This window comes from Leishmania infantum, chromosome 31 (assembly GCF_000002875.2).
Source record: "Leishmania infantum JPCM5 genome chromosome 31".
Classification (NCBI taxonomy): domain Eukaryota; phylum Euglenozoa; class Kinetoplastea; order Trypanosomatida; family Trypanosomatidae; genus Leishmania; species Leishmania infantum.
In genome coordinates, this window is record NC_009415.2 from 1,182,860 (window position 1) to 1,209,398 (window position 26,539).

A 26,539-nucleotide genomic window follows, 5' to 3' on the forward strand; every position below is an offset into this window, starting at 1 on the left:
ACGCGATGGTACGGCCACCGAAAACCCGCCAAAATCGATGATGAAAAAAAAACAAAAAAAAGAGGAAGAAGAGAGAAGTGCGTGTGAATGCGAGAGGGTGGCGTTGAGCGCACCTGAGGGGATGCTTGTGTGCCACTCATGCACGGAAAGCACAGACAACGATGGCGGCTCAGCGCCATACAGAACAGAAAACGAGGCACCCCGGCACACACAGGGAAAAATAGACTCGACCGAATTTTTCAGCGCAGAACGTCCAAAAGGTAGCTGTTCGGTTTCGTTATCTGTGAAAAGTGACACCACAAAAAGAAGAGCTGTCTGCCAGTAGAGACAGGAGTGCTCACAGGCCTCTGCGTACGCTGTGCGACACGCACACGCGTTGGAGACAATGCGAAGAGAGATCGGAAACAATATGAGGCATTCGCGACGGATTTGGATGCAAGGCGGAAAAAAAATGGAAAGGATGCGACGGAAGAGTGGCTACTCGAGAAAGACATCGTTGCCTCGTTCAGAGAGTGGTGCGTTCCTGCTACCAGTTTCCTGCGCATCACCAACGCCGGTGAGCGCAGATTCATTTCTGCCTCCGCAACAACAAAAAGCGATCGTCGGCGCGGGGGAAAGCGGAGAGTTGCGAACGCAGCAACAGCAGATGCGCCGATGCATACTAACGTCACATCCACACGGAGAGACACCGTCGCCGGTGTGGCGCGAAGCGCAAAAAATTGCACGCGAAGTCGCACTGAGGATGCAGATAGGACGCGGCATTACTCCCCGTGATGCCGACGATGCTGTACATACACGCGGCGACGTGGATGAATGTTTTCTTTTCTCGCGTTCTCTCTCTCTATATATATGCGTATGTATATATGTATATATATATATGTACAGAAGCGGGGAGTTTACGGCTCCCCTTTCGTCGATTCCTTTTCCTTTCCGCCAACGCCAGGTTGCCGCTCCATACACACAGAGAGAACTCAACGCACAGCCAGCAGGAACGCAGATGGAACAACATGACAGGGCACATACGCGGAGGGAGGGCGAGGGAAGAAAGCTGCTTCCCGCTGCATATACGCGCACACGTGCCTCTCAGCAATGGGGTAAAGAAAGAAGCAAATAAAGCGGTGAGCAGCCATAAAGAGGCGATTCAACGTCAGCGCGCGCATGCACATGTACGCTCAAGCAGTGAGGGGCAACCGTGCGGCGGCGTGCGGCAGCAGCACCATCCCTGCTCACCGCGCATCCGTTCTCTCACCATCCGCCCCTTCCACGAACGCGGGGATACCAAAGTCGAATTCTGCTCACAAAACGTGTATTCCGCCTTTGTCCGCGGCTCGGCACGCAGCCGCTCCTGAACACTCAAACATGCACGCACCTGTTGTGCCGCCGAGCCTGGCGCCCTTCGACACGCGCACGAAGTTCTAATAGGCGCCGACGACAGCACAGACCGCTAAAGGCGCACGCCAAGTGAGTGAGAGGGAGAGAGACATGCACGCGCACGTTCAGCACTACACCAGCAGCGGCCTGCTGCACCTTCCTTCTGTCCTGCTCCTCCGAACGCGTGCGTACCTCTACGTAGAAGTCTGTCATTCGAACGAAGAGAAGCACTCTCCGGTGTTTGCGCAGTGCGTCGATGCACCGGCACAAGGACCGCGGCAGCCTCCAAACGACGGAAGCAAACAAACCGGTAACAGAAGAGGGCGGGTGGCGTGACGGTGGGACCGGTATGGTGGCGTGAGCGATGGAGAAGTTCAGAGAGAAAGACAGGCGGAGGCAGAGACACAGGAAGGGAGAGAGAGAGAGGAAGAGAGAGCGCGCGATGGAGGGAGCGGGAAGGCGCGGACCACCCACGTGCGTAAACAGAGAAGCAAGGCTATCAAAACAACCAGAGAGACACTCGGGGGGGGGGAGGGTGAACGCGCCAATGGAAAAATAAAAAAATAGGAGACCTCAAGACATCGAGAGACCAGTCGCGAAGCGAACAAAAAAACGAGAAGACAAGAGATAGGGGGTGGGAAGGTGTTGAGGGGGAACATGCTCATTGGAGAGAGGAGGCACACAGCAACTATATAGATACATATACCTACAGATATGTAGTACCGTTAAAGGCAGCACCACCGGAGGTGGAGGAGTAGGAGGAGGGGAGGGGCGCGGCCAGCGATAGAAAATAGTAAGAGAGAGTACAGAGCCTCTCCTCCCTGTGTGCGCTGTCCGCGTGTACGCTCTCTTTCTTTGCTCTCAATGCATGGGTCTTCGCGCATTCCTTGCTTGAATGGAAGTATCCATGCGAGCAACAATCGGAGAGAGAGAAAGCGGGCGGGTGGTGTGGTGTGTGTGTGTTTGTGGGGGGTGAGAAACGGTTCGGGAAGAGGGGAGGAGGAGGAGACGAAACAATGAAAACAGAACACACACACGCGAAAAAAAAAACGAACAAAATCAAAAAGTAAGGCAAGCGTTTTGCGCTCGTACAGGTCTTCCAACAATGGCCAGGTGACTGTGTGGGTTCCTGTCCACGTACTACGTTGCTTCCCGACTTATGACGGCTTGTGTGCTGACTCCTTTCACAGGCATCGCATGCGAAGGCATCCAACGCGAGCGATTCGCGCCTCGTTGCAGCTGTGTGTCTTGCAGCCTTTCCCGCTGTGCACTGCCCGCCGTTGAGGGCAGTGGGTAAGGGTACGAAAACGTCGTCGCCAAACAAAGTCCACGCGCGGCGGCACCAGTGCAAACAGAAGCAACAAAGGGTGCACATGAAGTTCATTTTCTTTTCCTTTTCGAAGGCGAACAACGTACAACCGGAAGAATGGAAGACACAAACACACGCACCGACACCGCTATCTCGCTTCGATGCGTCATGAAGAAAGGAGCTGCAAGAACGTCGGCGGCCAAACATCGCACCTTTTCCAACGGGTTCTGCTTGCTCTTTGTTTTCTTTTCTGTTTCCTTTGGAGTCGGGCTTTACGAGTTTATTTTCTTTGGAGAGGAGGGTTACTTGCGTGATCATGTGCCCGTGATGGAGAGCAAGTCTGGATGTGCGCCTAAAGGGCGGCTGTCTTCAGAGACCCTACACCGTTACCAACTGTTCTGGCTGCATCGCGTAGATGATAGGAGCCGCACAGCTGCTTCAGACGTGTTGGTATCGCCGTCACTTCTTCCTGATTCTCTTGTTCGTGAGGCCAGACGACGCGATTCGATTATGCTTCCTTTTCTTTCCATCTCTGTGAGGCACAACTTATTCACCCCACGGCCTCTTTCGGTTGGGAGTGCCCACTGAGGCCCCCATCAACGGCAAAGACCAGCCTTTTCGTTTTATTTTTTCAAACTTTGGTCACGCGGATGAGTTTGCAGCATTCAGCTCTGTTGACGCGTCACGTTGAGGATCCGTCCGCTTGCCCGCACCGCACCAGCGGAGATTTATTTCGTTTATTTTTTTTTTGTGAATGATTGCCGAGAAGTGTCCCACGTGCACATACGCCCAAGTGCCCCCCCAACACACACACACACACAGAGCGAGCTATAGACGGAAAGAACAGGAAAGCAAAAAAAAACAGAAAAAAACCGTCGACACCAACATAAGCGAGGCATACTGCTGCTCCCCTGCAGTGCGGAACACATGTGTGAAGTCGCCGTCGCTATGCCGTCATTGTGAGCCCCCTCTCCCCCAGACAACGCCTAAAGGAGACACGGAGGGCGATAGGGGAAAAACTGATGTTGAGCAGGTGATGCGTAAGCCGTTTTTGCGTCTCCCAAAGCAGAAACGGCTGTGAAAAATCAAGGAAATAAGCGGCACATCCTCCGAAACATAACGGAGGCGCCTGCTGACGGAGCGCGTTGGTAACGCAACCACGCAGCTGCCCCCCCTCCTCTCGTGCCCAACTATGTTCCCACGTCTGTCTAAGATAGGAAAACACAGCGAACAAGAGAAGAAAGCCGAAAAAGAAACACATAACAGAGGAAAGCAAGCGAACGAACAACCAAAGGTGACGAAGAAGTGCCACGGAAAACGGCTGCCGCCAGAGCGCAGAATTCCAGACCACGGATGGAGACGGGAGGAAACAAACAAACACAAAAAAACGTACAGCGAGGGGAAACCAAAAATAAAAGTGATCGCTACCCGCTCGGCCCTTGCGCATCTCTCCAGCCACTCGGATGCACGCAGCATGGCACGGTCAGTCATACTCACGGCAAGCGAAACGACACTGATGTTTTCCAGCTTGATGTGTACACCGGCGTCATACAGTGATAGTAATTCAGGCACCGCTGGTTGCAACGAAGCATTCACGGTGTCGGCAAAGAGCAGGGAGAGGCTCAGATCGGCATCCATGATGCCCCTTTTCACATTCCCTCCACTCTGCTCGCTTCGTGTGTATACACGCACGACGCAGCTGAACAGAGAAAAAAAAGAAAACGAGAACGCAACGTAGAAGGCGGTGCGCGCAAGAGCAGTGGGAGGTGTGGGGCAGGATGGAAACGAGGAGCAGTGACGGAACGAACTGGCTCAACAGTCCAGAAAACATACACAGACAACCGCGCACGCAACGAAGAGGAGGAAAACAAAAAAAAATAGAGGAAGAGGAAAGGTGAAACGACGCGGGGTGGGGGGGGGGCAATGAAAGACAGCAATCACTTGCGGGCAGACCACGACGAAGGGTGCGATATGGAGAGAGCTTCTATCCTAGGCAACACGTACGAGCGAGTGAATACACAAAACGAATGCTCTGCGGCAAAACAGAGCGCAAGAACGTACTTCGCAGGGCAGACACTTCGCAGAGGGGGGAGGGGGAGAGCAAGAGGGCCTCAACGCGCACATGCCCACGCGACTCAGGACAGTGTGACTGTTCATCTTTCTACTAGATGCCTGAAATGAAACGCAGAGCGAGTTGAACAAAAGAAAAAAACGAAAGGCGGGCGACACGGCCACTCACGGAGTAGGGGAGGGGGAAGCGGATACGAGCTGAACCAAAAAGACATCGCTGGGTATAGAAATGCGATAGCAGAGGCGGAAAGCGGGGAGGGAGGAGGGATGGAGGGGCAGGCGACAGCGACTCGTTTATGTGTATCGAAGTGAGTCGCTGCATTGCCGTCGACTGACAGCAACGGTATCCAAGAAAGAAAGCTAGCGCGAGACAGAGAGGAGGCGGAAGCCGAAACAAGCGAAGCGATACAAGGGACGACATCGAGCTATACAAAACAGACAAGAAAACGAAAAATTGTTGGAGGCGGGGTCACGAGCTCATAACGGAACAATCAAACAAAAGCAAAAACAAAAGAAGAAACGGTCGATCGAAGCATCAGGTGCGAGAGTCTGCGCTGTGAGCGGTGAGGGCACAACGCAACACGCACACCATGCTGAGGGAGAGGAATAAACATATCAAGCCTACAAGAGAGAGAAGCTAGTACTACATACAGAAGCCAGAGAAAGTGAACGGCGGCGCTAGAAGAATCAGACAACTACAATTCACAGAATGAACGACGGAGTGCTGATGAGAGGTAGGAAAAGGAAGTGGGTAACGGAGTGAGAGTGCTGGATGGCTCATGAAGGCATGCGCAGGTGAGGCATGCAAAGAGGCACCTACTCCATGACAACAGAATGCGCCACGCCAGAGATAAAAAAGGGATACTTTGGCCTTTCGCCGCCTCCCTCTCCTCCCAAACAGCGGCGCGCGGGTCTCTTTCGCTCATCGTGTCCACACGCCTGTCGCAAGGCAAACGCATCGCTCACGCACAACTCTATCGAAGCACGCACGCCGGCAGACGTGTCAGGCAAGACGAAAGAATACTACTACAGAGGCATCACTCGGCAAGCATTCATGGCGTTGTGCGCCAGAGAGCCGAAACCCCCCAAAAAAGACAATCCGTCGCTCATCACAAGAGAACCAAAGCACACACACACACACACACACACTGCACAGTCAAAGTAGTGCGCAGAGCACGCGGGGTGCAGGCCGAGACGTGTGGCGCCCGAAGCCGGAAGACACGCAAAGGCGATGCACAAATAAAAGAAGGCACAGGGTAGGGGTGCGTCACTGACCGATTAACCCACGAAATCGTATGACATCAACGATGATGAAGATATAGATATATCGATATGTATACAGATATATAGAGATATATGTATACATTTGCATATATATAGAGATATATACACGTGCATGTGTGTGTGTGTGTGTGCATCGCAAACGACATGCTTACAGGCAAAGCGTACCGACGTGAGCTGCAGAAAGAAATAGAAGGCGAGAGACGCGGCATAATGGCCTCCGGTTGCCTTGGCGGAATGCGGAGTACCACGGAAGCGATGAGGAGGGAAAAGAGGGGCAGGGGAGGGGGAGGGGCGGCAGAGGGTCTCACTTGCGTGTGTGTGTGTGTGTGTTTCAGTGGCTGAAGCACCAAAAAAGGAATAGCGGGAAACGAGAGCACCAAAAAGGGGAGCGGAACAAGCAAAAACAAAGAAGACGAAGTTCCAGGCAGCGACGAAGGAAGGCGGGGAGAAATCTCGCTTGCCGGGGAAGTTGTGCGAAAGGGGGCTTTGCGTCATTGGCGTATATAGCTATGTATGGTCTCTCCGATGGCGAAAATGGAAACAAGTGAGGAGCGCGGCGAGAGCGGAAGCGGGCCGTTGGCGACCACCTCCCTCTGCAGCATGAAGTTTGGCGCCAGAGCGTTGGCAAAGGGTAGAACGAAGACAGTCTTGGCACTGCAACAACGACAAGAGAGCGAAGCAAGGTCCAAAAACAAAGATGCAGGAGAGGGAGCACGCGTAGACAAGGTCCATGAAAGCACTGCGCAAACATACTGAGGCGACATATGGAAAGGCAGGCCCAGCAAGCGCAGAGCGCGACGAAAAGGAGAACACAACAAAAAGATGCGGCACATTAACAAAAAATGACATCGCCAGGAGGATACACACACACACACGCACACATGCGCAAAGTAAAAAAAAAAACACAGACATTGGGCTTTCCGTATCAGCCTTATTCGTTTCGGTGCGTCTTAGGCGTATAGCTCATCAAAAGCGGCAGCCACCTTCAGCATGGCGTCATCCATGGCGGCGGTGCGATGCACCTTCTGCTCCACCCACCGCTCGAGCACATACTCCGCATTTCGCTGCAGAGCCGCCGGCGCTGGCTTGGTGCTGCTCGGATGTGGCATGACTCGATCCTCTGCGATGCGAAGCCAGTGGAGTGAGGTGGTGCTGACACTGCAGCCAGCGGGCATGGTGGAGGTGCTTGCCGAGATGCCCAGAGTGGACATCTCGCCTAAGCGCATGTGGGAGCTCAACAGCGAGTTCGCCTCGCACATGTCGTTGAAAGAGCCCACACGCTTTGCCACATCGCTGAAGCTCGGCTGCGTCGGCGGAAGCGGGCGTCCCAGCTGGCGCGGCGGTGACGCGTGGCGGCTAGCACGACGACCACGGTGCGTGTCCACCAGAGAGTGAAAAGACGCGAGCGGGGCCGAAATGGGCTTCTTTGGCGCGGGCAGCTTCGCGACATCACCGGTGCTAGCAGGAGCCGCATCCCGTGCGTCGGTGGAGCAGAAGAGGAAGTGAACCTCATCCGGCGCGCAGGTCCTCGTCATCGAGGCCGGTACGTCACGGTCACTCATCGCGGCGACGAAAGGGGAAAAACGAGAGACAATCGTGCTAAAGGGAGAACGCAAGACGCGACTGTTGATGCTGAGAAACACAGCTGAACCGTCCCAGGCGTATTCTCTTTTTTTTTTTGCTGTTGTTCGACGCGGTAACGGAGGGGGCGGGGTCGCAGCCGAGCGTGAGCAGTGCGCTCGAAAACGATTGGTGGTGATTATGAGACAGCTGACAAGAAGTCAATGCAGGAGTGGGCGTCGTGGGAACGACAGCGCCCGGGCGAGAGCGTGACTCGACGCAGAGGGAGTAGAGTTGAGTGGGACACACAAGTCACGAATGTCAAAAATTGGAGAGTGCGGATGAGTACGGTGAGCAGTAAAACCGCATACGAATGCCGATGAGCTGATACCCCCTCCACCGCCACAACAGCACCAGCGAGAAACGGGTCCGTAGTCGAGGCCCGGCACCACAGCCAGTGCACCGAGACAGCCACACTAAAACAAAGGAGCGACGAAGCGCTAAGCAAAAACAAATGAGCACACACGAACCGACACGACAACACCACAACGCAGAAACAGCAGAGGAATAGGGCAAAGGCGGACGAGTGGGTGGGAGACGGACGCACACGGGGATATATACACACGCACACACCCAGTTAGACGAATCTTATTGATATGAGCCAGACTACAGATACACAACGCAAAAAGAAGCGCACCTAGACAAGGGACCTGCCAGCCCAGCGAACGAGAGAGAAAGAGGGTCAGAGGTAGAGCGTGCAGGAGCCGGGGCACGACAGAAATCAGAAAGGGAGCAGAGCGCACACCTATCCAGACGTACAGAAAGCGAAGTGTACCCGCGCCCACGAAAAAGACGCGTGAGCAGCTGCCGGTGTAGAGAAAGCACGCGATTAAGACGGACAGGCGGAGTGCAGCGGCACAGTCTAGACGGGGCCAAAGTACAGGCCGATTCGGATGAAGCGTTGGAAATCGAGATTGACAACGCTCCTGTAGACGCAAACTCAGGCGCGAGGACGCCGACCAGAACCGCACTCGAACGAAGCGCCCAAGGGGGAGAGCAGGAGGAGTGGCGGAGCGATGGAGGGCTGAGACCTGATGGGCGTTCGCCTTTCGGTCGGAGGAGGTGCCTACGCAAGCCTGGAACGCAGACGGGGCCTCTAAAGACACGCGAGGGTGAGGATCAGCAGGGAAAAAGGAGGGGTAAAAGACACACACTCACACACACGCACAAAGGGAAGGAGGCAGACGGAGTCCATGCACAGAGCGCTCCGAAGCCGCCACGAACAACAACACCAACAGCCTATCAACAAAAAATGGCGAAAGAGAAGACACCGGCACACACACACACGTCCGTGCACACGCACACGCGAAAAAAAAAGAAGGAAACAATACGCTAGAAAACGAATTTGCGAAGGAAACAAAATTTGAGAAAGCGACGGGGGGGGGGCTGAATCATGTAGCTTCAAAAGAAGGAAGTGAAGCGATGCGCGGTTCAAAAGGCGCCAAGGTGTTGAGTGGATGCAGAAGACCCACTTAGTGACTCTGTGGTGAGGCGTCTGCGAGGCAATGTTTCGTTGCCAGGCAGTTGTTGGTAGTTTTCCCTTTTGTTGTTGTTTTCTTTGTTCCCACAAATCGAGCTCTACCGTTGCTGCACTTCCTGCGTATCGCGCGTGAGAGACAGCGGAAGGCGCCCCCGTGTGCACACCGCGAGAGCCAATATGCGAATAAAGTGGATTATCGACGTATTCAGAGAGAACCGCAGCAGAGAACTGCTATTCGGGAGAAAATGCCGAAGAAAGAAACACCAGCAAGCCTATACCGCACAGGGAGAAGAAAACTAGTCTCCAGTTACCCAAGATGGGCTACACGCAACAAACGTGTGAATGATCAGTGTTAGCTGCAGGAGATGTTCGCGTGAGAGAGTACTGACAATGAGAGCCTGCACAAACGCAAACGCATACACCCCGCCCCGCGCGCACTGAAAAAAAAAACAGATGAAGCACTCACACCCACTGCAAAATCTGCAGAAGTTTACAACAACAGAAGCCGATAAAACACACACAAAAAAGATTCGAGAGAAGCAAACAACACAGAGCGTAATCAATCAATGAATTCGACACCCTCGTGAGGAACACACGACACCGACGATACGTCTAAGCAGTCGCGCAGACAATTGAGATCGAGAAGACACGAAAAGAAGCGCGAGGCCGAAACCGTTGCCGTTGCAAGGGCACAATCATGCAAATCGGAGAGATACAGAGAGAGGAAGACCTGAGACGGCGTCAGGCACCGCAGATGCACGCTGAGAAACGAGCACCGGCACGAGCCGACTCCCTGTACGCACGCGAAAAGAGCGTCAGAAAACCGTGCACAAGGAAGCAGAAAAAAAGGGAGGGGGCGCTGTAGGGCAAGCCAAAGACCCATACACTACAAGAACAACGACTGAGACACGCGAGAGGGGTTGAGGCGAGAACAGCAATGTTTGACTTTTCCTGGCCGATGACGTGCACAGCAGGGGAGTAGGCTGGGGGGAGTGGGTGCACCCTCACGAAGAGCACGATTTAGCGGAGGCAACACAGCGTAACGCACCCAGTTTCCCGAACGAAGGGACTACGCGCACACACAAGACAGCCACGATAGGGGGAAAAGGTAAACAACACAACGCGAAAAAAAAAATACAAGAAGGGGTCGAGAGGCAGAGCGCCAAAGAGAGAAGATCGAGCAGGGCTTAGGGGGCGAAGGGTTAGGTCGGGGGGGGGGCAGTCGCGCAAAACAAATGGAAAGCGCCGTGGTGGTGACGCAAGAAGGGCCGCCACGCTTTCGAGGCTGGAAAGCAACAAAAAATGCTAAAGAGGACGAGAGACACACAGAGAGCGTCTGTTGGGAGAGGGTGAGGGGGGCAGGAAGAGAGCGAGTCTGTCGCGACACCACAAATGTGAGTGCTGGCGGATGCCTGCGTGTGCGAGTCTTGGACAGCGCCTCGTGAAAGAGGACGAGATACGAAGAAGTAGGGGACGCCTCCGATACGCACTGTGACGGTGGCAGCTCGCTGTAAGGGAAAGAGAGAATAGAAAGGGGGACACTATATATAGATATCTACGGCCTACAGATACCGCTATACGTTTCTATGTGTTGCTTCGACCGTGTTGAGCGCAGACGAACGCGAACAAATCGATGTTTCCATGGACGGACGGGGAACCCCCAAAACGTACGCGGGAGGCACAATGAAAATGAGGAGGTGGTGGGGAAATGGCGAGAGATTCGCAGAGGGCGGAACGACATCGGTCGAAGCGTGGAGGCATAAGAATGCATAAAGTTCGTCATGCGTGGCCTTTTCGCCGCCGTCGCTCCCCCCCCTCTCCCTAACGGGAGAGCAAACGTGTACACCCCTCTGCTCCCCCCCCCTGGACAAGGCTGGGGCGTAGCGGGTGGCACAGTCGCGTGGGCTCAACTCGCGGTAGCGTCGCCGTACCGAGCAACTACAGGTGTGTAGAGAAAACAGAGCGAAAGAAATGTCGGGTGACTTTTTCTTCTCGCCTTACTGGAATTGGAAAGCTGTAGAATGCGGCAGTGACGCCGTGTGCGATTCAAGAACTAAGCAGCGGTCACGTGTACGGTGAATGAGAGGGTGCGCACGCTCTCGTTGGTGATGCAATAGGCCTGGGTGTCGCGGCATACCAGTAGCCGCTCTTGTAGCTGTTCTATCGGCTGATAACAGTGGGCAAAATGGGCAAGGAAAGACAAAAAAGGGAATCTCCGCCGAGCCACGTAGTAACGTGCATATGCTCAGGCACCTATAATACCGCACTATGGCATGGGCGACATGGGAAAGGTGCCCCCTCCCCCGCAGCAGCAGAGAAAAAAAGAACGCGCACATCAGTCCGAGCCTGCCGTACTCTGCTTCAGCGCTTGATAGCCTTTCAACACAGACGACGCCTCCGGAATCGCGGCGCGAAAGGCATCAGCCATTTCATGTAGATCATGCAGAGTCATGCAGCGGATCAACCAAACCTCTACCTCGAAACGCATATAGCTGCCGACGGGACACAGCACGGATGCCTCGATGGTCTCTCGATGACCATCCGAATCTATGTCGTGTGGCTGGGTTCGGGAAGCAGAGGCACCGGTCTGGGCCACGTTTGCAGCTACCACCGCTACCTCTTTCGTTCGCGCGTCGCTGCTTCTGAACCACCTCATGAAAAACGACTGGGTTTTGATACCCACCAGCCCCCTCAGACAGACCGTCCGCCTGGCCAGCTCACTGCCGAAATGCTCGGGTATGTTATCCGAGCTGAATGTCGGCCATAGCTCCACCGAGTCGATGCGGTTCATGCAGCGGTGGTCCAGGTTCTCGGCCTTGTGGGCCTTGCTGAGGTACAGTCGGCCGTGCGCAGTGTCGATGGTGAGGACACGGGTGTGCCAGAGGGTGCGATCAAAGCTGCCTTGCTTCTCAATGACAAATTGCTGCAGTGTGGGAGGTTGCGGTGAAGACGGCGACACACCCCGGAAGCCGGTCGGCCTGGCCGCCTCCTTCCCGGTCCTTGGCAGAAGAGTGGGCATCGGAGAACACTGTTGCCCCACGGTGACAGAAGCTTCTGCAGTGGTGGAGCCATGGGAAGAAACTGACACGGTTGCGAGATGAGAGCAACGGCGTGGTGGTGGGGCATTAAGTGGAGGTCGTCGGTTGGAGGGAGAAGAAACACACAACGTTTTGCTCACGGAGAACACGATACAGTCTCACGCTCTCAGCATGGGAGCATCCTCTCTCTGCATCCGCAGATCACTTTCTTGTCGAAGGCATGCATAGACAGAGAGAAAGCGGCGGCGGCGGCAGCTTCAGACCGAGTGGTGAACTAAGCGCCCTTGCTTCCGCTCTTTTTATCCATCTCAAGAGCCATCAATCACGAAGTGGAGGGAGTGGGTGTCGCCGCCGCGCGCGGTGTCACGGGGATCGGTGCCCAGGAGCCGGGGGGGGGCACTCAACCAGCCTCTTATCCTCTGCTAATTCAAAGCCACATCTGGCCGTGACAGCGTCCATCAACCACGACATGGGGAAGTCATAGCGAGTCCTCGCTGCTGATTGTGGGCGGCCAGGTCGCGCAGGGCGCTGCGTCGGAGCGACCTGCGAGAGCCAGCACTTTTGCATTATCCAGGTGATAGGCAAAGTCTCAGCGTGGCCAGCACATATTCCATACGGCTCTCGCACTGCCTGTTCGTGGAGAGGCTGAGCCACCGTGAGGATATTACACCGCGCGGCGATTGGCATGATGAGAGCAGCTGTGAGTCCATCTGCGAAACGGCAAGGAGACAGTGTTGGCCTCAGAGGCCGTGCACTCCAATGACTGAGCCGGTCCATTATGCTGCGCCACGTGTCCGCGGCTGCTTCGCAGCACGCGATGGACGGGCAGCATACGGGGTAGGACTGAGTTCACCTTGTGATCTCCGATGGAATGGGCACGGCGCACAACAAGAAGAAAGTGGACACGGGGCGCTGATCTCATGTTCGGGTGGCCAGCCTCATCCGGTCTTACGCAAAGGCACCACAAAAAACTACATAGAGAGAGACCAGTTCACGCGTTCTCGATTTGACGGCCCTACGGAACAAGGTTGGGGCTCGCAAGGGCGACAGGCTACAAAGACCGACAACATCCACGTGCATGAGCGTGCGCGCAGCTGTGTAAAGGAGAAGGCGACGAAGACGCAACACACTCACACAAAAAAAAGTCGACTATGAGCGACCCGCCTTGCAGTGAACGCCTCCACTCGAAAGCGGTCTCACCATCACCGCTGTGGTCGATCTACTTCGGGCACCACCGAATGAAATCGGCTTTCAAACAACAAAAAAAAAAGGGCGGTAGGCAAGCAGAGATACTCTTGGCTCCGTTGCTTCCTTTCTGTGTCATTCGTTGTCTAGCTTGTTCCTGCCGCCACGAACAGGTCTAATAACATACGCGCATACACACAAACACAGCGCAGACGCCCTCCGTCGAGCTGCGGTTCGATCCCTCCCGCCTAGGGCGAGACAGCTGCCGCCGAAGCGGGGACATGCGTCTCACGGTCTCTTCTTGTTCTTCCTCGCGCCTCCCTCGCACGCGTGCTGCGCCACCGGCACCAGACCGACCTGGGTGCACTGCGCGCCTGGACCCAACGCGGGCAGCGTCCAGGGCCCTGCTCAAGGGCGTAGGCACCGGCGTCCGCCGTGCGCGTAGTAGAGGGGTGGTGGTGGCCCCGGTGCATGCCGCACGGGCTCACGGAATCAGTTGGGCAGCCGCAGGCCAGGGCCCCCTGGAGGCCCTGTGCTCCGCCTGTGTGCCCTCCCTCGCGCCCTCCGTCGCCTCAAGCAGCGGCATGCCATAGTACGGTGTGGAGACTCTCCATATGGGAGCCCGGACGACTCGATGCTGCCATTCGGGGTGCTCGCGTCATGCCCCCCCCCGGCATCTGTGTCGTTCACACCTCCACGCTGGCGCGGTCGGGCTGCCGCACCGCAAACTACTGCCTCTTGCTTCTCTGCCTGTCCGTGGAAGGAGGAGGGACGGACAGCACAGGAAAGCGCGTAGCTGGAATGAGCAGCAGAGTGCTTGCAGGGATTAGAGCCTATCACACCTATCGCACCTCCACCTCGAAAGACTCAACGAAAGCAAGCCCACCTGCAGGATCAGGTATATCTCGAAGGTGAAACGAGGGGCCACAAAGAAAAAGGCGTTACAGAGCGTCCCACCCACCCCACACGAAAACATTCAAAGGAAAACACGAAAAATTTTGCCGACATTTTTTTGTTCGCTCGCGAGACTTTCCTCGTTGTGTTGTTGTTGTGCCTGCGTAGCTCAGCAAGCATAACACGGACAGGCGCCCATGACACACGACCAACGGCGACGCGGCAGGGGCTGGCCCTTGGAGCAGCGTGGCTCAGGATGCCGGAAAGGCACCCATGACACATGGAGTGTGTAAGGAAAAGCCAAAGAAGACGCAACCAAAACGCAAAAAAAAAGGTAGGAATGGGGCAAGCGGAAAAGGCGATAGGAGTTGCCTCGAGAACGGACTGGAAAGTCGGTCGTCGTCAGCAGAGTACCCCGTGGTGCAAGAACGAGTACTGAAAATGCATCGTCGTCGTATACGAGCGGGCACGTGTGTTCCAATCAAAAAGGTGGCGAGAGAGCCAAGGGAACCAAAAAAAAAGGAGGGGAGACCACTAGGAAACTGCGGGTGAGCGGTGCCTTTGTATTGGCACGTGCGACGGAAGGAAGATCCGCGTAGAGGCGCGGCTGCCTGTGCAAAACGCTTGCCAGATGAAAGGTCCGCTGCGTTGAAGACATGAGAGGGGAAGAAGAGCGGAAGACGAGATGAGGGGTCCGGGTGACAGGTTACTGTACAGTGAATATCCGAACGCGGCGACGGAAACAGACCGGCCCTCGTTCGCTGTGGAGGTAGCGGACGAAGGGGCATGACCGGGAGAGAGAAGCACCTCTCCTGTGGCCTCCACGAGGCGCAGCTTCTCAGAGGTGGTATCGAAGCTGGGTTTCCGTATCCGTTTAGTTCCCTAGGCGACCAAGTTAAGGTTCCACAGGCACAAAACCCGCACACACGCATACAGCAATGACAGCAAACAACCAAAGGAATGGCCACACAGCGATCATAGCAGGTGTACAGGACATCAGCGCACACACCACGCAAGAGACCCGGCCTAGCAGAGCACATGGCTACACGGGAGAGGCCCCCACCGCACCCCCTCATCCGCCCAATACACAAACAGAGGAGACGAAAGGAGGCCCATGGCAATAGGCCGACACGCAAAGAACACACACGCACACACAAACCCGAAAAGGGGAGAGGAAGAGGAGCAGAGAGTTGAGAGGCAGGCAGTGGCAGGCGGTGGCAAGCAGCGGCGGCGCGAAACAACAAGAGGACAAGAAAACAAAAAGGTGAAAAGGACTGTAACGTCATTAGATGTCGGCGGGATGGGGAGGGACAGACAAAACAAGGACATAAAAGGATGACGACATTGCAGGGAGGAGGAGGAGGAGGGGAGTGACAGAAGACGCAGAAGACGAGCACGCGTAACGGGGGCGACAGCGAGAGATGGCGGCAAGTTCAGGCGGAGCGAAAAGGGGACGAGAGAAGTCGCCCAAACAGCGAGAGAGAGAAAGCGAAGACAGATTTTAGAGAATCGCTGGAAGACAGCAGCGGTGCATTGGGCAACCAAGCAAGCGTGCTGTCATCGTGATGTTGGTGGTGGTCTATAGAGAAAAAAAAATAAATTTCTTTTTACCCCTTCCAATCCGACACAGGACCTCTGAGAACAGAGAAGACAAAACACGCAATTGAGGGACGACTCAGCGGGTGTTGTTTTCGTGCTCTAGTGTGTGTGGGGGTGGGGTGGTGGTGGTGGCATGAGATATGTTCGAACACCGAAAGGGATCGAAGGCAGAGAGCGACCGCCTACTCCTGAGCTTATCCTCTCACCTTTTTTTTTTTCGCACACAAGAGCGAGAGGTGCAGAACGCGACGCGTACAGACTATAGCGAGCCTCAGCCTCATGCACCTTCAAGAAAGAGAGAAACCGACTGCGTTGCCCACCCACACACGCACACACGCTAACTGGAACGGGCCCAGGCACGACATGTGAGACAGACACGCACGCCCAAGCATGGATACAAAGACGCGACCTGTTTCTGTGCATGGACAGCCAAAGGTACCTGCATTGGACGATGTAAGTCGAAGAGCAGACAGCCACTGCGATCACAATTCGCTTCAGTTCACAACACGAGCACCACGCACACACACTCACACACGAGACAGGGAGCGGATATCCCCATTCCAGTAAGGAGCCGCAACTACGCGCTCCTTCAGATATTGTCTTTAGTCGGAGGACCACGGCACAAGGACAGAGCAGGGATGGCGGCAGAGCGGATGTGGCAGCATAACACACCTTTCTTCCCACCTCCTCACAGGCACAGCAGCTCCGCTGCTAAAGGCCGTGGCTGTCATGCTCGTCATGCAGTCTCCAAGAAGTCAAAGGCACTCTGGGAGACTTGTGTCTCATTCCGTTAAATCCGAGAGGCAGCAACGAAACAACGACAAAAAGGGGAAAAGATCCTCGGCAGTGCGAAGACGGCCCCAAACACACCGAGAGCAACCAAAACAGATGGCGGGCACCAACACCGAAAAAAAAAGACGGGAAGAGCCAGTGCGAGGGAACCGAGCAGGTCTTTGGTTGTCTAGCTTGTTCCTGCCGCCACGAACAGGTCTAATAACATACGCGCATACACACAAACACAGCGCAGACGCCCTCCGTCGAGCTGCGGTTCGATCCCTCCCGCCTAGGGCGAGACAGCTGCCGCCGAAGCGGGGGCATGCGTCTCACGGTCTCTTCTTGTTCTTCCTCGCGCCTCCCTCGCACGCGTGCTGCGCCACCGGCACCAGACCGACCTGGGTGCACTGCGCGCCTGGACCCAACGCGGGCAGCGTCCAGGGCCCTGCTCAAGGGCGGAGGCACCGGCGTCCGCCGTGCGCGTAGTAGAGGGGTGGTGGTGGCCCCGGTGCATGCCGCACGGGCTCACGGAATCAGTTGGGCAGCCGCAGGCCAGGGCCCCCTGGAGGCCCTGTGCTCCGCCTGTGTGCCCTCCCTCGCGCCCTCCGTCGCCTCAAGCAGCGGCATGCCATAGTACGGTGTGGAGACTCTCCATATGGGTGCCCGGACGACTCGATGCTGCCATTCGGGGTGCTCGCGTCATGCCCCCCCCGGGCATCTGTGCCTCAGCAGCCCACACGGCCGGGTGGGGGACGTTCCGCATGCTCCGCGCACATGCACACGGCGGCTCGCTCGCATGCGTCTCTTCGCGCCTCTGCATGCTTTCTTCGGATGCGAGGCGCCGTGCCGGCGGTGCTTGACAGCGCGTGCGCACAAAGAGCTCGCAGTCTGTCTCCCTGGAGCGGGGCCCAGGAGGGCCAGCCACAGAGACACGTCACGATAAGCTCATAGAGCGCATTTGAGATCGGCCTAATCGCATCATGGCATGCACGGGCAGCGTAACTTGCGCTGCGTTTCAAGGCTCAAACGATCCGCGCATCTCGCGTAGCATATCGGGCACAATGCCGGGTGAGGCTCCCTCATAACGAAGCACAGTACCTGTACTTCATGCTGTCACGCCCTGCCACCCGCTGTTGCAGCAATCCAAAGTACGGGCAGGTGTCCGTGCAGAGCTGGACGAGGAGGGTCGCCTGTCGTCTCGTGAGGTGAGTATGCAATTTGCGCTGGTGCGGGAGGGCTGCCGCCAGGATCCTCTTGGCTCAGTATTTCGCGTCGTGTAGCGCTGCCTTGAGGGATGCCGGCCTGGCCTCTCTGGCCAGTGTGGCCGACGCCGCAATGCGTGAAGTTGGTGCCGGCGCCTCTGGCCACTGCCGATTCGGCAGACTTGTCAACTTCGCCGTGATGTTCTCATCGGCAATCGCCACGCATAAAGTGAAACGAGAGGCGCACACGACAGGCCAGTGGGGCCAGCACTTGTGCCCAGATACGTCGCAGCATGGGCCCCCTTCGACCCTTTAGTGGGGCCTGTGCGGAGCGCCATGAGGAGCGAGAGCGAGTCCGTAGCGACAGCCAAACTTGCTCGCGTGCATGCCTGCCTGCCTGGATCAGGTTGTCGTCGCAGCAGATCAGGTCCCAGCCACGCTGCTTGAATCTCACCGCGGTAGCTGCAAGCGAGGGGGCCACAGTCCCTTTACCGTGTACATGGGGGCGTATTATTATGATAAACCATGGCAGCCGCTCCTGACTTGATGCCTGCCTGTACCAGACTGTCTGTCCACAGCGAACAAGGGAGCTTCACAAAGCAGGCGAGTTGGTACTTGCACGCCGTGACTTTCTCTTGGTCTGGAGAGTCTGCCCGCAGCCCGCCAGAGAATGGATGCGTTGAAGTACAGGCGAAGACTGCGCATGGCGGGTGTGTGCACGTGCGGGACTCCGAGGGGTGTCGATGCCTGCACAGCGGCGTGAGAGCTACGGAGGCGTTGTGACGACACCGCCATGCGGCGCGTGCACCCATCCCCATACCAAGTGCGCAAGGCGGCCTCCTGGCATGGCCGCGGACGGATGCAGATAGGTGTGGCGCAACAGCGCTATGGAATCGACGGGTGAGGGGGAGGGCGCAGGGGCTCGGCATCTTCGAGTGGGTGTGTCTGCTGTGTGCGTATTTCGGAGTATCCGCTGCGGCTGCGGCTGCTTTGGCGTGAAGCTGCACAGGGGCCCTCGTGCAGTTGCCGACCAGCACCATCCGACCATGCGGCGGCACCGTGGAGCAACACTGACTCCAGCCGTGCCATTTAGGAGTAGCGGAGGAGATCCTTTGACGGACCGCATTTGTGCGGGCAGACCTCCCTGCCCTCGGCAGGCCGAGTCGTGGGTACTTTGTTGACCTGTGGCGGGGGCGTGGGCTGGCTGTGCACGCGGAGAAGACGGGGGTGGCGATGCTCCTCTAGGCACGTGCGTGCAGCGGAGAGCTGCTGCTGGTTGCGGTGCCGCGCACCGGCGAGTGCGCGCCTTGTGTTGGGGGATGCTCACCCCGCTGCATGGCGTGCTCCAGTGCCCAGCGCGCCACCTTCCAGAAGGCGAATCGTAGCGCGGCCTGCATGACATCCTTGCCCGCGGACGATGTGGGGAGTGTGGTGTGATGAGCACAGATGGCGTGGTGCATTACGGGTGTCTTGTTGCGTTCCATAGTCAGTAAGCTTACGACAACAGTGAAGGGAAGAGAGCCTAGGGCTGATCCTTGAAGGATTCCGCACAGAAGCGTGGCCATCTCCACTTAAAGGGAGGTTAAAGCAAAACAAAAATCTGTAAACGCATGCTCATGGTCGACAAAAAGTCATTGCACACATTAGAAGAAAAAGAAAAATGAAGTCGCCAGCAGTTGGCACACTCGCACGAGAAAAAACACGCCGACCCACCCACCCCATGCGTACTACAACTGCGGGGTCGTGTGGCGCTCAACTGTATCGGACGTCATCGGCCACGACGGGGAGGGATGGGGAGGGCACGAGGCGAAATCGAGGCGAGAGGCATTCGAAACGGGCACAAGGTGAGGAGAGGGGAAACGAACGGACGCACACGCAGAGGAAAAGAGTGACGCACAAGCGTGGGAATCAAACACAACAAAAAACATGGAAGAAGCGTAAGAGCCGAGGAAGGGGGGGGTGGCTGCATCAGATGCCTCGAGAAAGGACACACATCGTTGGGTTCCTGTGTTTCAACGCGACGGAAAGTTGGCCTGCAGTCGCACGCGCTGACGACAAAGAGAAGCAGAGATGCAGCATCAGCAGCAGCACAATATGAAGCTAATCACAAGAGCACAGCGGAAGCAATAAAGGTACAAGCACCTGCCATGGCCGTGTAGTCCTGCGTGTATGTGTGTGTGTGTCATTCGTGTTTAGTGCCTCGCCCTCCAATCGTTTTGCCGTGGGCAGATGGGGTCAGCGAAGAGAGGCGTGAAGCGTGTGGAAGGCGAAAGTCCGAAAGCCACCACAAACAGCTAAGAACCACGTCAGAGGGGGGGGCAGGCGAGAGGGGATGGGCACAACAACACAACCAAAAACAGGAGAAAAAAAACGACAGTGAAGCAGATATGATAGTGAAGCGAGGCAGCAACGGCGACGAGACCAGTGCAAGGAGAGGCAGGGCGAGTGCAAGAAAACCAGCTCACCAAGCCAACCTGGGCTGGACCCAAAGAAGATAATCAGAGTAAAAGGGCAAAGACTCACGCGCTCCTTTCAAGAGGTGTCGGTGTCAGTGGCGGTTTTAAAGCGTGCCGCATGGTTTACCCACGCCTCCTTCACGCACGCCAGGTCTGCCGCCACGTTGTTCGAAAAGACTTTCCGCCTCGACCCGCCTTCATTCTTAAACCGCATGAATAGCATCACGGCAAGCTCATAGGACTCAATAGAGGTGAATTGTATGAGCCACGTTATAGTCGAGCTATCCGTGGCGGCGGAGTTCGAGGGAATTGTGGCAAACATAGGGTTTCTCTTCGAAAAGACCTCTTTCAGTCCGACGCGCTTCGAGGGTTTCGCCGACCAAGCCGAGTTTTCCGCGGCTATGGACGCAGAGATGAGTGACCCGATATTACTCCGCAGAAAATTGCCCACGGAGGAGCCGTGATTTGTGAGGGTGACTTCCGTGCCTGTGATACACAACACCATCTTCGCCTTCAAGGAGTCATAGCTGCCTTCGATCGCGTACGGGCTATAGCGCGGCCACATCTCCACCTTCTGAACGTGGAGGGAGCGGTACAAGACGTCCTGCGGTTTGCTCTTTCGGCTGATGGTGACCATGCCGGCGTCGACGTCGATGGTGAGAATGCGCGTGGACCACCTGCCCCGCTCATACGTGCCCTGCTTCCGCACTGCGATTTGGGGCGGATGGGTGTCGTTCGGCTGCTGCTGCTGCTGCAGCGGTGGCTTCGTCTCAGCCGCCATGCCTGCGGCACAGATGCGGGTACGTGGGGGGGGGTGGGGGGTGGGGAGACGCGTGGGTGCTGCGGAAGTGCTGTGTGTGTGTGTGTGTGTGTGGTGGTGGGGCTACACGGACCACGAGGGAAAAGAGGTGAGTGGGAGGCACAGAGGAGGGAGGACACACTTATGGGAGGTATGGCAGCCGGGCACAGCGAGAGGAAGAGGGTGTGGCAAAGGGCGGGCGGAGCAGCAGGCAAGCAACGCTCCGGTCTGTATGTGTGTTTGTAGTGAGAAAGGGGAGAGGGGGGGGGGCGGGACAGTGAAGGAAGCCTACATCTGCTCAGTGAGAGCGCCATCATGCAGAGGATCCTTAGGTGCGAGTCATATCGCCGATTCACCAGCAAGACCGAGGAGTATAGAGTTTCATTGCCGCCGCGGTCGCGGCGCGCATATGCCAATCCCCCGCAAAGCAGAGGCGCTAGACGACGGGTCGGAGCCGCCCACAGAATGAAGCGCCTTGTTCTTGCCGTTTCCCTTGACGGGCAGGCATTTGTGTGCCTCTGTGTGTGTGTGTGTGTGTTTGCGTATTTCCGCTCCGTTTTTTTTTTTTGAAGACTCCAGAAAACAGGCTCGATGCGCGATGGCAAGTCGTCGTTGCGTGTGCTCGCCGAACTCACGCTTTCGGCTTTTTTTTCGTCGAAACAAGAAACGCCAATGTCAAGCATCAAGTCGCTCCAGTGATACGAGACAAAGAGGAGGAAAAGAAAAACGGGGCAGGGAGGTGGGCGGCCACACACACACACACACCGGAGAATCATGGAGGCCGTGAAAAATGAGACGTGAAATAGCAAACAGTGGGGTGGAGGGGAAGGGGGAAGGGCAGAGCTCACGCCCCAGCGATGGAACACGAAGTCACCCTGCGTATTCTGCGTCACGGTTGGGCTCCACGTTACAACGCCATGGCGCCCTCCGCACCCTCTGCCCTTCCGCGTTGCGTCACCTCTCGGCCCACCCACGGCAGAATGAGGACAAGGAGGAGGGGCAGCAGAGAAAGCGAGAACAGAAAAAGCAGGCGACTGCCAACTGCTTCTCTTTTTTTTAGGCGCGCGTGTGTGTGTGTGTGGGTGGGTGCGTGGGGGTGTGCAGGATGCGAAGGAAGGGCGGCGGCCGTGTGGGTGGGCGGGAAGGGCAGGAAAGAGCAAAGCAGGCAAAACTATGAATGCATCCCTTTTTCCTGGGAATGCTGCCGCGATATCTCGAGAGACTTGCGGTGGTGATGGAAGCCAAGGAGAAGTCGAGGAGGGCCTGAAGACGGAGTGCAATGTCGGAAGAGAAGAAGGATGGGGGAGGGGCAGAAGATGTGCACCGAAGGACTACATGTACCGAGATGAAGGCGTATATATGTATATGTGTCCCTGTAAAGGGAGGGAAGGGGCAGAATATGCCACGGACGGACGCAATGGCATCGCCGCACAGCTGTGCACCAATGAAACACACAAAGGAGAAAAAGGAGGAGGGGCATGGGAACACAGTGCCCAGAGTCGAGCCGAGTAACGAAGACACAAAGGCTGGAAAAGCGAAGACAGACATAATCATCACTGCGACGCCCGCGCGCGTACACATCTGCGATCACGTGACAAGTAAGCACCACCGATGTTTCACCGACACACGAGTGCGCCGGGGGACGCGCAGAGCGCACTGTACAAACGAAAACGAAAGGCGCCGCCACGTGAAAGGGAGCGTTGGGGACGTAATGAGAAGGTTCGGCACAGAACATGAGTAGGATGAGGGGATAACGAGGAGAGGATGCCGCGTGCACTGCGCGATGGCGAGGAACGCGCCACTCTCCGCCATCCTACAAGGAGACGGCAAAACAATCATCACCACCGCGTCCTTCGCAGAGAGGTGTAGGCACGCGACATGAGGGGAAACAACAATGAAAAGCAGATGAGACGCACAAAGTGAATCGCCGTACAGCAGCGCGAATGGGGACGAAGAGGAGGGCAGCAGCACACGTGGCAGTAGCAGCCAGAGTATGCTTTCTGCACCTGCGGTGACACGTTTCACAAGAAATCAGTATCGAGGCGCGCTCTGCAGGGCGCAAGCACCGAAAAGGAAAGAGGCAATGATGGCGGTTGGAGAGGGTGAGCTACAGCATAGAGAAGCAGCCGAAGGCGCTACAACACTAGTGCGCAATCTTGAAGGAAAGCTGCGGTTGCAGAGATCTTTTCGGCAAACATCGTGGTGATGAGGCAAACGGCAACGACATGGGTCAGAGCACTGTGAGAGGGGACTGCAAGAGCGACACGCTATGCTGCTGCGAAGGAGGAGTGGAGGCGCCTCCGCCATACGCCGACTGAAACTGAGACGAACACCGCGCAAGACGCATGGCAAGTCGCGGTCGCTTCCCGCCGACGTGCACACACCACCCAAAGAGAGTGTATAGGCATAGCCATGCTGCGCAACGCACACATACTGGAAGTTTCGCTTCGCGGTTAGCTTCCGGGTCTGAGAGCACCGCCGGTGGACTTTGCGCCTTTGGTCTCCTCATCCCACGCCTTCTTCACGCACTCGAGGTCCTGGAGAACGTGGTCGCCGAACAAGCGCTTGCGCTTGCCCTCCTTGTTCCGCATGCTGCGGAGAAGCATCACTGCGAGCTCATATGAGTCGATCGAGGTGAAGCGGATCATCCAGCTGTCGCACAGGTCGTCGTTTGCGCTTGTCGCCGTTGCAGGATGACGCTCCTTCTGCTTCTGGGAAAGCGTCGCCGCTGCCACCGGCGGGCGCTCAATGTTCAGCGACGCATCCAGGGAGATGCTTGAGGGGACGCTTGGCACACGAATCATCTCCGCCACATCCGCGGCGGTGACCGCCTCCACGGACATCTTCGGCACGGGCACCTGCTTTCCGAAGATGCGCAACGTCATCTTCGCTTTGAGGGAGTTGAAATGGCCGCTGATCTCGCTTGCCCGGTACCGCGGCCACATCTGCACATGCGCCACCTCCAGGGAGTGGTAAAAGACGTGCTCCGGGTGATGCTTGCGGCTGATGGTCACCGTGTCGCTCTTCGTGTCGATCGTCAGGACGCGCTGCGTCCAGCTGCCCGGCTCGAGGGAGCCCTGCTTCAGCACAGAAAACTGCACAGCTTTGGACATGGTGAGAATGGTAGGGTACGAGGAGATAAGGAAAGCGGAGAAGGGCAGAATAGGGGAGGGAGGAGGAGGTGGGCGTCGGCAGACGGCGGATGTAAAATCTAAAGAAGAAAGCCAAGCGAGGAGAGCGCAAACAAAAACGCCCTACCGTGGGGCCGTCAGATGTAGCAGAGACGACCGAGGAAAATGAGAGGCGGAGAAAGGCGACACTGGCGTGGCTGCGGAGAAGGTGGTTGCCTGTGCGCGCAGAGAGAAAGATGGCAGAAAGGTTGCTACGAGACATTGGTGGTGGCGCCATTCACGTGTGAGTGCATGAAGACGGAGTACACGCAGGGAGGAGGCAGAAAAGTACGACGGAGAGAAGTAGCAGGCGCAGAGACCGGTGCCGGCGCCGCGCTATGCATAGAAGTGACGAGGAGACGTCCGACTGCGGAAGTAACGTATAAAGAGCGCATGCATAGGGTCCATTTAGCAGGCAGCAGATGCTCAGCGTCACGAGTTGGTCGGCACCAACGCGGCACGATGCGTGTCTCGCCGACTTGATAGATCTTCATAGAAATGAGCTTTACAGCATAAAGAGAAGAGCGAATGAGATTGCCCCTCAGAAGGGTGCACACACTCTCGCCGGTGGAGCCAGAGACCGAACACAGACACACACACACACACACGCAAGCGAAGAAAGAAAAAGTCGTGTCGGCGCATGTGCAGAGGTCCTTTTCAGTCAAGCCTTCGAGACAACGGCGCACAAAGAACGTGAGCACTGGAAAGAGAGGAACACCTCAAGAGAGCCAGCTCGAGAAGACGCGCAAGGAGATAGAAGAACGCGAGAGAGGGCAGGAAGCAGCAAGGGAGGGCGAGGCACACCCGCTCACACGGACACATACAGAGAGGCACTCGAGCAGGCACGACGGCCGTTGTCTATCGCGCATGCGCTTTTCTACCAGTGGAGCGGGTGCATGAAAGCACAAAAAGGTGAGGGTGGGATGGGGGTGGGTGGGGGGGGGGGAAGAAGTGACGGAGCGAGGAGGATCGTGTAGTCGAGAGCGCGTGCGTCTCGGGGCATCATCTTCGCATGTCCTTCTCCGCGAGGGCGTGCGTAGGATGCGCGCGTCTGTGCGAGTTGCTGGTTTCTCAGCCGACATGGAATACAATAGACTGTGAAAGAGAACAAAGAAACGAAAGAAAAGACAGCACGCCAAGCGAATGAGCGCCAGGAGGCATTACAAGACAAATCGACAGAAACCTGAGCACCTTCCGCTCCCGACAACAAGCTCGACGCGCTCTCCTCGAAGGGTGCAAGCGATCACCCGGCAAAGCACGGCAACCGCAGGCACACCGAAAGAAGAGATGGGGCGCCATCGCCCTGAGCAGGTGCCTCAGGCAAAACTGTGAAAAGCAAAAGACCCGGGTCTCGATAGCAGAAAGATTATCCGCTCAGCCGCCAATGTATCGCTGTTTGCCTCGTTTCGATCCCAGCGCGCGCGCCTTACTTGGGCCGTGCTTGCTGCCACTGTGCGCGAATCGGTGCCAGTTCGTCCTCCACGTTGCCGTACATGGCCGGGCGTGGAAGAAATTCCTCCACTTCTACCTCGTCGGTGACCCCCTCGCATCCCTCCTCCGGGCGATGAGTCTCGCCATACCGGACGAGAGAATTGTTTTCAACGGTCTGCATGGATTGAACGAGGTTCACGGCTTTTTCAAAGTCTTCGTAGTTGTTGAAGCGCAGCATCCACGTGTGCTTCTCCGCCTCGGGCCCCTTCATCGTGTAGCGGTAGATCTTTACTGGGCCGGTGGCGCTCTGCTTCTCACGCACCCCCACCTTTGCAGGAATTCCCTTCATGCGCACCGTCAGCATCACCTCCATCGACGAGAAGCTCTCCTTGACGTGCTTCTTATTGTACTGCGGCCAAATCTGCATGCTGGAGACGCGCATGCACTCGTGAAACCTGTCCTCTGGCCTGCCACGGTCTGTGATGGCGGCGATGCCAAGCTTGGGGTGAAGAGAAAGGACGCGCCTGGTCCACTTGTCCGCCTTGAGGCTGCTCTGCTTCTGTACATTGAATTCCTCCATTTAAACGAATTTGTGGGGGAGCTGGAGGGGGGCCGAATGCAGAGCTCAATACCTGCGGGGGTGAGCAGAGATTGAAAGATGCGGGTGAGCAGGCAGAAGAAAGTGACGAGAAATGGCGTGTCGGGAGATGATCATGCTGACTGTGCCGCGAGGCGGAACGTAAGGCAGCAGAGCCAGAGGGGGAGAGAGCGGTGCCAAGTCGCTCTCCACTGCACGTGTGCTGCCTTACCTGCTTCAAGCGACGGTCAAGCAATACTTCTCTTTGACACAGAGGAGG

General features: G+C 56.6%; 5 protein-coding genes across 5 annotated transcripts; all 5 read right to left on the minus strand.

The window, feature by feature from the left end:
• Nucleotides 1-6,984: 6,984 nt before the first annotated feature.
• Nucleotides 6,985-7,596, minus strand: LINJ_31_2490 (hypothetical protein, unknown function; the record flags this gene model as incomplete). Its single annotated transcript, XM_001467529.1, has 1 exon — nucleotides 6,985-7,596. One exon carries the CDS (start codon nucleotides 7,594-7,596, stop codon nucleotides 6,985-6,987), a length of 612 nt encoding a protein of 203 aa, XP_001467566.1.
• Nucleotides 7,597-11,469: 3,873 nt separating this feature from the next.
• LINJ_31_2500 (hypothetical protein, unknown function) lies at nucleotides 11,470-12,153 on the minus strand (the record flags this gene model as incomplete). The annotated part of the gene is made up of 1 exon (XM_001467530.1): nucleotides 11,470-12,153. One exon carries the CDS (start codon nucleotides 12,151-12,153, stop codon nucleotides 11,470-11,472), a length of 684 nt encoding a protein of 227 aa, XP_001467567.1.
• An 8,205-nt stretch (nucleotides 12,154-20,358) lies between these two features.
• LINJ_31_2510 (hypothetical protein, unknown function) lies at nucleotides 20,359-21,063 on the minus strand (the record flags this gene model as incomplete). Its single annotated transcript, XM_001467531.1, has 1 exon — nucleotides 20,359-21,063. One exon carries the CDS (start codon nucleotides 21,061-21,063, stop codon nucleotides 20,359-20,361), a length of 705 nt encoding a protein of 234 aa, XP_001467568.1.
• Nucleotides 21,064-23,534: 2,471 nt separating this feature from the next.
• LINJ_31_2520 (hypothetical protein, unknown function) lies at nucleotides 23,535-24,194 on the minus strand (the record flags this gene model as incomplete). Its single annotated transcript, XM_001467532.1, has 1 exon — nucleotides 23,535-24,194. One exon carries the CDS (start codon nucleotides 24,192-24,194, stop codon nucleotides 23,535-23,537), a length of 660 nt encoding a protein of 219 aa, XP_001467569.1.
• A 1,483-nt stretch (nucleotides 24,195-25,677) lies between these two features.
• On the minus strand, nucleotides 25,678-26,262 carry LINJ_31_2530 (hypothetical protein, unknown function; the record flags this gene model as incomplete). Its single annotated transcript, XM_001467533.1, has 1 exon — nucleotides 25,678-26,262. One exon carries the CDS (start codon nucleotides 26,260-26,262, stop codon nucleotides 25,678-25,680), a length of 585 nt encoding a protein of 194 aa, XP_001467570.1.
• Nucleotides 26,263-26,539: the final 277 nt, after the last annotated feature.